This window comes from Lactuca sativa, chromosome 1, assembly GCF_002870075.4.
Source record: "Lactuca sativa cultivar Salinas chromosome 1, Lsat_Salinas_v11, whole genome shotgun sequence".
Taxonomy (NCBI): Eukaryota; Viridiplantae; Streptophyta; class Magnoliopsida; order Asterales; family Asteraceae; genus Lactuca; species Lactuca sativa.
In genome coordinates, this window is record NC_056623.2 from 88,511,674 (window position 1) to 88,524,064 (window position 12,391).

The following is a 12,391-nucleotide window of genomic DNA, read 5'->3' on the forward strand; positions in this document are numbered from 1 at the left end:
GATAAAAGTGATATCTTTGGGCCCCTCGATGATTTAGTGATGGAACCTAAGCGCTTGGCCAAGCCGGGACTAAATTGATGTGTTCAATTGTAGTCTGTTGTCAGTCGTCATAAATCTGAATTCAGGAAACAGCACATAGACAGAGAGAATGATTTAGATCCATGTCTCAGTCTATATGATATCTAGAATGGAGGAATATATGATCCCTTATCTAAAGGACACATGTATCTGATAAGATCAGAGTTGACAACGGCTTTGGAAAGCTATGATTACAGATCAGGATCTGAAGTCATACGCGAAATAGTTATTAGACTTATCCAAGTGGGAGACTGTTGGATTAGTGTCTAAGTCCATAACTATTTTGGTATGTACTTAACTCGATGGTGCATGGTCCTTTTGGGTTGCCTTCACCAAAGCAACTTGATAGGATGAATTATGGAGAGAAAGGATTAATTATGATTTATTAATATATTATGAGAATGATATATTAAAAGAGAAATCATATTGTTTAATTAATATTAGTCAATAATTAATTAGGAATTAATTTTGTGGCTAAAAGACATAAATTGAACTTAAGGGACTAGAACTGTCAATTGTATGATAGTTGAATATTGAGCTAATGGACTCCATATTAAAGGGGTGGACGAATTCTATTGGGAAACCCATTAGAAATCGTCCTAGGCCTTTAAGGAAGGAGTCCATGGGTTGCTTAGGGCTTAAGCATCCAAATTAGGGTTTCCTTGTTAGATGACCCTAATAGCCTCACTATTTAAGGACCCCTTGGGCACCAAAAACGTGGGCAACTGAATCCTTAGGGTTTCTACACGTTTTTGGGTGTCTCCTCTCTCCTTATTCTTCATCATCTTGCTCTTGGTGTTTGTGAGCCATTAGAGGAGTGACATTTGTGACTCTAAGCTTTCTAAAGTCATTACAAGGAGGATTTGAGATTGTTATTGCTACATAACAATCAAGGTAATATCTTAAACCCATTGTTATGTTGATATTGATTATCATATGCTAGATCTAGGGTTTAAAGTCTTCGATGAATTGCATGTACAATAGAGAAACCTAGATCCAAGCATTAGGGTTTGTATGAGCACATAGGATGTTCTTATGGCTAAAACCCATCAATTTTCACGTCGTTACAAGTTGGTATCAGAGCCTTGGTTTGAGGGATTCGGATGCACCTTCGGGCGTATCTGAACTTAAACTGAGGATTTGAGAAAATCTTTAATAAAAGAAACAATTTTTCTAAAAAGAGTAAAAGATTTTGAAAAAAGCAAAAAAGGAGCAGTGTGTACGATCAACCAGCGCCCGAACGGTGATTTCCCAAAATACCCTTACATTATCTGTTATGAGATATTATGTGATGTGTTATCCATGCTAGAGTAGGCTACGTAAATCATATCTTAGGACTAGGGTGGCCTGATATGTGATGCCTTAGCCTAGGATTTTATGCTGTTGTGAGTTGCTTTGAGTGCATATAGGTAGCAGAGAGTAGCTTGTGAAAAGTCTGCTTGAGAGTAGGTTGAACTCAGGGGGTATAGAGTACTTGCGAATTGGGATCCTAGGAGGAGGACTTGGTGTGGATACAGATACGGTGTGGAAGGTAGTATTGGGCCCGTACTACAGAAAGCGACGGATCAGTAAACATCCCAAGTAAGAATCCTTAGGATGCTAAGAAACAAGTAGGAACGGTTGATTGAATGTGAGTAATCTCGGTCGAGTCTCTGATTATTTTATGCCATATTTCTGAGGCATCATGGTGGGGACGCGCCACAACCCAGGAGGCAGTGGTACCAGTGGTACTAGCGATGAGGAGATCCGTAGGATGATTCATGAGGAGGTGGCCGCAACTACTCAGGATGAGATACCAGAGATGTTTGGGTCTATCAAGACCACATGATTGAGCCATTCGACGAGCGATATGCTGCTGCAACCACTGTAGCTGTCATTTCCGCGAGTCCATAGGTGGGTGACTCGTGTCTGTACTGAGAGTTCAGCAACACGAAGCCACTAGAGTTTGACGGGACTCAGGATCCGATAGCCTCGATGAGGTGGATCTTAGACATTGAGGGATGCTTCTACACATGTTCATGTCCTGAGCATCTGAGGGTACAGTTTGCACTGAACCAACTTCGCTTGGGAGCGAAGGACTGGTGGAAGTTTGTGAAGACGGATTTTACTCCTGCAGAGCTTACCACGGTGACCAGGGAGAGGTTCACCATAATGTTTAGAGACAAGTATGTTCCCCCAATGGATAAAGAACATTTGGCCCAGGAGTTCTTGTCCCTCAAGCAGGGGATGGAGTCTGTGACTGTGATTACATGGATGTTTCATGAGAGGGCGCTGTTTTTCCTTGAGCACGTGTCGACTGAGCAGGCATGCATGAGTCGATATCTGAGCATACTGAGGAGAGACATTTGTGAGTTCGTGGTGAACTCGACATATCGTACATTTGCCAAGCTCCAGGAAAATGCCCGGAAGAGGGAGATCGAGCTAGAGACTCAGGCCAGGGAGGAGGTCGAGTCTTAGAGGAGGGATAGGCTGCCAACATAGTCTCAGCCGGTAGCCAAGCGGGCAAAGCCCGCTGATTCGAGATCTGGAGGACCAAAGGGCCGTACTTGTGGGAAGTGTGGCAAGAGCCATGAGGGAGTGTGCAGAGCGGGGGTGTGCTACAAGTGTGGCAAGGAGGGGCATTTCGTGAGGAATTGCCCCAAGGGGTTTGCAGTTTGCTTCCACTACAACCAAACTGGTCATCGGAAGGCCGAGTGCCCACAACTACTTCAGGGATCAGCTAATGGATCTGCACCTGCTGCTACTAGAGCCACCGAGGCCCGGCCAGTGAAGGCAGAGGCACCAAAGACTCGTGGGAGATCATTTCAGTTGACAACGGAGGAGGTCCGCACAACGCATGACGTTGTGGCTGGTATGTGATCTTTTTCTTATTCTTTTGTTTATATATCTGGTGCTTATATGTGATATGTTTAGGTATTTTTCTTGTGAATTCTGTACCTGCTTTGGTGTTATTTGACTCAGATGCGAGTCAATCTTTCGTGTCATTAGCATTTAGTCAGCACATCAGTATCCCACGAGAGGCGTTGAGTCGACCTCTATGAGTTTATATAGCTGACGAGCGAGCGGTTTTTGCTACTGATAAGATTCGAAGATGTGTACTCGAGATTTTCGGTGTTGTGTTCCCGATAGATTTGGTACTGATTGCGATTGGGGATGTCTGTATCCTCGTGGGCATGGGCTGGTTTAGCCGATTCGGAGCTGTTATCGACTGCGAGCGTCAGTTGGTGACCATACAAGACCTTAGTAGGGGAGTACTTACGGTATATGGCGAGGGTACCTGATTTGGGTCAGCATTTTGCTCGGCTGCCAGAGCAAGACATAATCTGTAGCAGGGCTGTAGAGGGTTTGTAGCCTATGTGATGGATACACGAGTTGTCGTAGAGAGGCCGAGTTCTGTCGGTGAGGTTCCGATAGTGCGAGAGTTTCCAGATGTTTTCCCTGAGGAGTTACCGGGTGTGCCTCCCATGAGGCAGGTGGAGTTTCGTATCGATTTGGTTCCGGGGGCGGCGCCTATTGCCAAAGCACCTTATCGCCTTGCGCCATCGGAGATGCAGGAGTTATCCTCGTAGCTTTAAGAGCTGTTGGGTAAGGGATTCATCCGACCGAGTAGCTCGCCGTGGGGAGCGCTGATCCTTTTTGTCAAGAAAGATGATGGTTCACAACGGATGTGCATTGATTACCAGGAGTTGAACAAGTTGACGATCAAGAACCGTTATCCACTACCAAGGATCGACGATATGTTCGATCAGTTGCAGGGAACTTCTTGGTTCTCCAAGATAGACTTAAGGTCTGGATATCACCAGATGAGGGTGTGGGATGAGAATATCCAGAAGACGGCGTTTAGGACTTGTTATGGGCATTACGAGTTCGTGGTGATGCCTTTTGGACTCACCAATGCACCCGCAACATTCGTAGATCTCTTGAACTAAGTATGCAGACCGATATTGGATCGATCGGTAATTGTGTTCATCGACGATATTCTAGTGTATTCAAGATCCAGAGAGCAACATAAGGAGAAACTGAGGGAGATTCTTGGAGTATTGAGATCGAAGAGGCTTTATGCCAAATTCTCCAAGTGTGATTTCTGGTTACGAGATTTATCAGGGATTTCTCCAAGATTGTCGTTCCCCTCAGCAGATTGACCCGGAAGGGCGTTGCTTTTACTTGGGGTCCCGAGCAGCAAACCTCATTTGAGACACTTCGCCAGAGATTATGCGAAGCCTCGGTGTTAGCCCTTCCGGAGGGAATGGAGGATTTTGTGGTGTAATTTGACGCGTCTATATCTTGGTTGGGTGCAATGCTTATGCAGAGAGGGCACGTGATAGCATACGCATTGAGGCAGTTGAAGCCTCATGAGATGAGGTATCCCACCCACGATTTGGAGTTGGGGGATATAGTGTTCGCCCTCAAGATATGGCACCATTATTTGCATGGGGTTTGGTGTACCATATATACAGACCACAAGAGTTTGAAGTATCTGATGGATCAACCCAACCTGAACATTCGCCAGAGGAGATGGTTGGATGTGGTAAAGGATTATGACTGTGAGATCTTGTACCACCCAGGCAAGGCTAACGTGGTAGTCGATGCTCTGAGCCACAGGGCGGAGAGTGCCCCGATTCGAGATTTATGCATGATGATGACGGTGACGACTCCGGTATTGGATACCATCCGAGAGGCTCAGAAAGAGGCTGTGAGACCGGAAAATCGCAAGAGAGAGCGGGTGATTGGGAAGGTGTCCGAGTTTGTTACTGATAGCTGAGGGCTTATGACCTTTCACGGTCGGATTTGGGTGTCGTTTATGGGCGGTTCCTGTAGCATATTGATGGAGGAGGCACACAGATCGAGATTCTCGATCCATCTCGGGGCCACTAAGATGTATTTGGACCTGAAGAGATTATTGGTGGCCCTATATGAAGAGGGATGTTACGTGGGTTGTAGAGAGGTGCTTGACCTGTCGCCGGGTTAAGGTCGAGCACTAGCGTAAGCATGGCAAGTTGCAGCCACTAGAGGTTCCCTAGGGGAAGTCGGAGAAAATTTCTATGGATTTTATCACCAAATTGCCGATGACCGAGAGGGGTGTTGATGCAATTTGGGTGTTTGTGGATCGATTGACGAAGAGCGCTCACTTCCTTGCTATTAGTGAGAGCTCTTCTGCGAAGAGGCTGGCAAAGATATATGTGAGAGAGGTGGTGTCACGACATGTAGTGCCGACCTCGATTGTGTCAGACCGAGATGTACGTTTCACTTCCAGGTTCTGGAAGAAGTTCCATGAGGAGTTGGGTACGAGATTTCACTTTAGTACTGCCTACCACCCACAGACGGATGATCATAATGAGCGGACGATTCAGACGCTATGTTTCAAGCATGTGTTATGGACTTCGGTGGAAGTTGGGACACCTACCTACCTTTGGATGAGTTTTCCTATAACAACAGCCACCATTCGAGTATTGGTATGGCTCCCTTTCAGCTTTTATATGGGAGGAGGTGTCGAACTCCCATCTGCTGGGGAGAGGTAGGGCAGCGAGTGATGGGTAGCACTGAGATAGTGCTTAAGACGAATGAGCAGATACAACAGGTCAGACAGAGGTTACTGACATCCCAGAGCCGCCAGAAGAGTTAAGTGGATAGGCGGCGATCCGAGCTTGAGTTCCAAGTTGGAGACTTTGTACTCCCGAAGGCATCACCTTGGAAAGGAGTGATCCGATTCAGGAAGAGGTGCAAGTTGGGGCCCCGATACATTGGTCCTTTCAGGATGACCGCTAGAGTGGGCAAGGTAGCGTACTGTTTAGAGCTACCTGCGGAGTTAAGCCAGATCCATGATACTTTCCACGTATCCGAGTTGAGGAAGTGTATAGCTGATGAGACGACAATAGTGTCGCTAGAGGATATTCAGGTGGATGCGAGCCTAAATTTCATTGAGAGGCCGATTGCGATCTAGGATCGGAAGATCAAGTTTCTGAGGAACAAGGTCCAGTGGCAACATCGGAGATGATCCGAGCTGACTTGGGAGCCGAAGTCGGAGATGCGGGAGTAGCATCCAGAGTTATTTGCAGAGTGAGACTTCGAGGGCGAAGTCTGATTCTAGTTGGGGAGAATTGTAACATCTAGGAATCAGGTATATCTATTTAATCCCTCTTCTTTTCCAAGTTGTCAAAACTAGTCCATGGAAGAATATTGTAGCAAATGAGTACGCTGGGCGAACTGAAGAGTACGTTGCGCGTACTCATGAGCGTGCTCTTGATGCGAATACTACCCAATACGCCGGGCGTACCATAGTGTACGCTAGCCGTACTGGGATCAGACATGAAAAGCTAAATGAGACTTGAGCACTATAAAATGAATGTTATGGCCTCCATCCGAGCCACCATTTCCAGTGAGTGAACCCCTAAAAGAGATAAACCTTCATTCTAAACTTGTGTGTGTGTTTTTGGAGCTTGAAAGTTTCTTTGCATGCTTGTGAAAAAGAAGAGAGGGCCATGAAGAGGAAAGATTGGAGTCCAAGCTTCTAGATCTAAGCTAAACTGAGTAGGGAGCTTCTCACAAAGGTAAAAAGCTTCAAACTTTACCACTGAGACACATTGACCAGAGGCTCATACCGAGTTATAGCCTCGAGTGGCTTATGTGTTGTATGTGGTATTTTACGGAACTCGCTAAGCATTTATGCTTACCGTGTTATGTGATATGTGTTTCAGGTACTAGGGAGGATCGCAGGAAGGCGCCGGCATGATTTATACACACTGACAGAGGATTTTGTCTTTAAGATTCTGGGATATGTTATACTGTGATAACATTTGATACACTTGAGTTTTGAGGTGATTTATATGAGATATGTTATGTTTGAAAAATGAAAAATTGTTTTAAATTTTCACGTCGTTACACAAAATGCATGATGGAGTCGATAAAACTTTCTTGGATGTGAGACATGTTCCTAAGTTGCAAAAGAATCTCATATCTGAAGGTGTATTGGACTCCAGTGGGTGTAATATAGTTACATGGGAAGGAGTAAAGAAGGTTGTATGTGGTTCTTTGTTTGTAATGAAAGGTATTCGTCAGGGAAACCTTTACGTTCTTTCAGGTATAACTCTGACAGATGGTGCAATAGTTGGAAGAAATGGTAGTAGTGGTGACCCATGTGAAAGCACTCGGTTATGGCATAGACAGCTTGGGCATATGTCTGAAAAGGGTCTTGATCTACTTGGTAAAGAAGGTTTATTGAAGAACTTGAAGAAGCCTTGAATGGATTTTTATGAGCATTGCATGTACGGTAAAGCACATCGGGTTCAGTTCAAATTAAGCAAACACATAGGCAGAGGAATTTTAGACTATGTGCATACAAATGCTTGAGGTCCTGCTTCAGTCACTTCCAAGGGAGGTTCCATATGTTTTGTCACTTTTGTGGATGATCATTCTAAGTATGTTTGGATTTACTTTCTAAAACACAAGAAAGAGGTATTTGACACGTTCAAGAAGTGGAAGGCAATGGTTGAGAACAGAATAGGAAAGAAATTAAAAACACTTCGATCTGATAACGATATAGAGTATATAGAAGGTGCCTTCAAGAAATTTTGTGATCATGAAGGAATTGCTAGACATTGGACGGTCATCAAGAAAACACCATAGCAGAATGGGGTCGTAGAGAGGCTGCATCGTACATTGCAAGAGAGATCAATGTGTATGCGATCATATGTTGGTTTGGGTAGAGAATGGTGGGCAGAGTCGGTTGCTATAGCTTGCTAAATTATCAATCGGTCTCCTTTTGCATCTTTAGATGGAAATGTACCCTATAGGGTATGGTCAGGGGAACATGCAGATTATAAGAAACCCATAATCTTCGGGTGCATAACCTATTATCATGTTAGTGAGGGTAAGCTTGAAGCAAGAGCCAAGAAGGAAATTTTCTTGGGATATGCATCAGGTGTGAAAGGCTATCGTCTTTGGTGTTTAGAAGACTCCAAGTTTATAATCACCATAGATGTTACATTTGATGAGAACTCAAATGTTGCTTCTACAAAAGCTATGGTCCCAAATGGTGATGACATTGATACGGTCAAGTCTTAAGTAACGTAGTTGATATAGAGCCTAAAATCCAACAAGGTTCTAGTCGTGTTCACGATGAAGATCATGGTGGTATTCATGATGATATTGAACATGAGAAGGTTCAGCAATAAACTGTACACGAACCAGAGGAACAAAATCTTAGGGACAATTCGGTCTCTACTAGGCCGAGGTGAGCATATAAGGAAGTTCAAAAGTTGAGGTCTGATCACCCCTTGAAGTACTACAGACATGCAAGTTTGGTTGAGTATGCACTCTCGATGGAGGAAGATGAGCCGGTCTCCTTCAAGGAAGCTATTCAGAATGGCAATAATGAGATTTGGTTGGTTGCAATGGAAGAAGAGATGGAGTCCCTTCAAAAGAACCAAACTTGGAAGGTGGTCCCATTACTTGTAGGAAAAAAAGCTATTGGGGTAAGTGGGTGTACAAGAAAAAGGAGGATTCTTCCGAACTCGGTAGTACAAGGTAAAAGGCAAGATTAGTAGCAAAGGAGTTTACACAAAGAGAGTGAGTTGACTATAATGAGATATTTTCTCTGGTAGTGAAACACACTCCCATCTGGGTATTGTTGAGTATTCTTGCTCATGGCGATTTGGAGCTAGAATAACTCGATGTAAAAACTGATTTCTTTCACGGAGAATTGGATGAGGAAATCTATATGCTTCAACCTGATGGATTCAATGTTGTTGATAATGAAAGTCAGGTATGTCACTTGAGGAAATCACTATATGGATTGAAGCAATCTCCTCGACAGTGGTACAAACGATTTGACTTTTTCATGCTGAAGCATGGGTTCTCCAGAAGTTTGTATGACTGTTGTGTTTACCTGCAACAGCTTCATGGAGGTCATTATATTTTTCTTCTTTTGTATGTGGATGACATGCTTATTGCTTCGAAGAGCAAGGTATATATAGATAGGCTGAAATCTCAACTTGGTAAAGAGTTTGAGATGAAGGACATGGGAATTGCCAATAAAATATTGGTTATAGAGATTAGAAGAGAGAGGACGAAAAATCGATTGTTCTTGAGCCAAAAAGGCTACATTGAGTAGGTCATTGCGAGGTTCGGGATGCAAGATGCCAAGTCAGTGGTGACTCCATTGGCTCTAAATTTTAAGCTCTTTAGTAAACAATATCCTTCTGCAACAGAAGATAAGACGTACATGGAGCGTGTGCCTTATGCCAATGCAGTCGGCAGTCTGATGTATGCCATGGTGTGTACACGTCCATATATGTCACAGGCGGTCAGTGTGGTTAGCAAGGTCATGGCGAACCCAGGGAAGGCACATTGGGAAGTTGTGAAATGGGTCATGAGATATTTGAAAGGAACTACCGCTATTGGTTTATGCTTTGGTGGAAATAGATGTCAAATTACTGGATTTGTGGATTCAGATCATGCTGGTGATCTGGATAGATATCGATCTACTACTGGTTATGTGTTCAAAATACATGGTGCTCCAGTTAGTTGGCGATCGATGCTACTTGGTGATCGATGCTATAAGCAACATTAGGCCTTTCTACTACAGAGGCTGAGTATATGGCTATAACAGAAGGTGTAAAGGAAGCACTGTGGTTGTGGGGTTTTTTAGATGATTTGGGGTTTGAGCAAGATTGTGTAGATTTGTGGTGTGATAGCCAAAGTGCTATTCACTTAGCTAAGAATCAATTTTATCATGCTCGTACCAAACATATAAATGTCAGATATCATTTTGTGCGGGATGACATAGAGGATGGTGATATTTCTCTTATGAAGGTGCACACTATGAGAACCCAACATACATCTTAACCAAGGTGGTACCAGGTGGCAAGTTTAAATATTGCTTGAACTTGCTTAATATTAATCAGTGTTGATTGCTCTTGAGGGCAATGCCATTGTGGGGCGGTGTTAGGGTGAGGTGGAGTTTTCACCCGGTGAAGTGAACTACGGTGGCTTAATCCTAGATGTAGGTACGTAGGCAACCATGGTCAAATGGTGCAGCTGGATTGAGTTTTACATATCAAGGTGTGCAATTTCTTCTTTGGTGTATCGTCCAAAATTTAAGGTCTATCAAATGTTGTTTAAGGTGGAGAATTGTAAGTGGTCAGCCCATGAACTCAACTTGAGTTGACTTGGGTCAGCCCAACCGTTTTTGGGTTAAATGACCTAGTTAATAGCCCAAATGTTTGCAGGCCGATGTATGTTTGTTTATATTCTAATTTCAGTTGTAAAGAGAGATAGAACATATGTAATACTTTAAATTTTTCAATTGCTGCACAACTTCGGTGTTAATCATGCGGTTAGGCCCCACAAGCTCCCATGACTGCTTCACATTGTACTCATTCATCACCCGCACTTTGAGGGGAAACATTTGACCATGAAATACACACATAGTCCCCAAAAGCATTGCCCGTTGACAAGTTTGTGGGATTTCCTCAAATTTATCATCAGACAAATCAAAGGAAAGAATTACATGTTTCTTATTATTAGTTGTACCATGAGAAACAACCCAATGAAGTGCCCCATTGTAAAGGACACCAACCCTAGTGATAAAAGTGTAGTTGACTTCTCCTATAACTTCCCAGATGTTGGACTCTAAACTAAACTTTAGGAAACAGGTAAGATTAATGCCTTTTCTAAACCCTAATACCACCTTGTAATCATCTTTGGATGAATCGAAACCAAAACCATAAATCAAAGGTCCGACCTGATCAAGGATTTCGGGCTTTTTCAGTTTATTCACCTCTCTGGTTTCAGGATTGATAACTGAAAATTCAGTACGAGAGGGAGAAACACATATTAAACAATTGGAAGAACCAAGTAGATTACACGTGCGACGGACAAAATAGAGGTTATCAACATCAAATAAATGCTCCCAATTACACTGTGGTGTAGCAGACATAGCAATTCTTCTGTTTCCCATTTTGTCATATTCACGATCACGGCGATAACTGTTTTCGAGATGGGCTTTGATGAAATCAGGATCAGAGATCACATATTTCCATGACTTTGAAACGCTCCTGTAACGGATCAGATCGCTCGCCTCTGATCTTATCGGTATTTGTTCAATCATTTCATCCGGCAGCTGTGCCATTGAAACCCTAGAATTGGAAACCGCGTTTCAAGAGGGTGGGGTGCAGGCATTGTTTTATACTACATTTATTACTAGACAATCATAAAATCACAAATTAAGTTACCCAAAATTTTACTGAAAACATTAGAGAAATTACCCTTAGCGATGTGCCTTATTCAAAACTTACCACATATGATTGTGGCTTTAATAAATTTCAAGATATTAACATACTCACCATCTCGATTCACAATGGGAGTGGGTGGAGCTGCTGGAATCTAAGATAACTATTAAGACATCATCAAATGCAGGTGACCCAAAAAGGAAGAGGGAGAGGAAGGAAGCAAAATATTTGTTATTTATGTATTTATTTTTTTGCTTACTTCACAGGAAGTTAGTTGTTATCTAAATAAACAAACTGTTTTCATTAGAGCAGTTTCAAACAATTTTATATCTAGCTTGTTTCTGTGGTTTCTTCTGCGATGAACGCAGAAACAGGCATTCTACCTGCTGCCGCTTGATCTATAATATAATATAATATAAATTCCATTAGAAAGTATTCTACTCAAAGTTAATCAAACCCCAAAATAACAAAACTCCAAACACAGCCCTGTGAAATCAATTCTATGATCAAAACAAACCTAATCCATATTTACAATTAACCATATAAATACTCCAAAAAAATTTAAAAAATATACATTCATTACACACAATTTTGCACAATAACTAAGTCAATCCAACACTGATACTAAATTCAGCTACGATTTTAAGTTCATACACAAATTTCCAACGATTAATAATGCCTTGTACTAAATAACGAGAGAAAAGTATCCAACTAGAATTTGAGAGGAAGGAAGGGATCTTGCCGGCGACCAGAGGGAGAGATGAGAGGATGATGCATGCGTTAGCGGATTCTATTCCGATTGATAGCCGTTTCAAAAATTGAGCTTATTAAAGGCTTCCAAATCGTTTTTAAAGCATACACACTGCAAAAGGGAATTTACAAGATATAAAATCTACCATGGCCAATTCGTACAATTAATAAGGGAATTTGACTTATTAAGGCAATTAACTATTTCAAATGTTCACATATGGGTAATATTGTTTTTTTTGTACTCATTTACCCAACTAACTTCTTTCAGCCGTTCAAAAATAACCAACTTTACCGGCTATTACCTGTTTTAGCCGGTAACATTGATTTAGCTCGGT

At 42.6% G+C, this 12,391-nt stretch overlaps 1 protein-coding gene across 1 annotated transcript; it reads right to left on the reverse strand.

Annotated features, from left to right (window-relative positions):
- Positions 1-10,333: 10,333 nt before the first annotated feature.
- LOC111896929 (F-box protein CPR1) lies at positions 10,334-11,206 on the reverse strand. The gene has a single exon (XM_023892904.1). It carries the CDS (start codon positions 11,204-11,206, stop codon positions 10,334-10,336), a length of 873 nt encoding a protein of 290 aa, XP_023748672.1.
- Between the last annotated feature and the right edge of the window lie 1,185 nt (positions 11,207-12,391).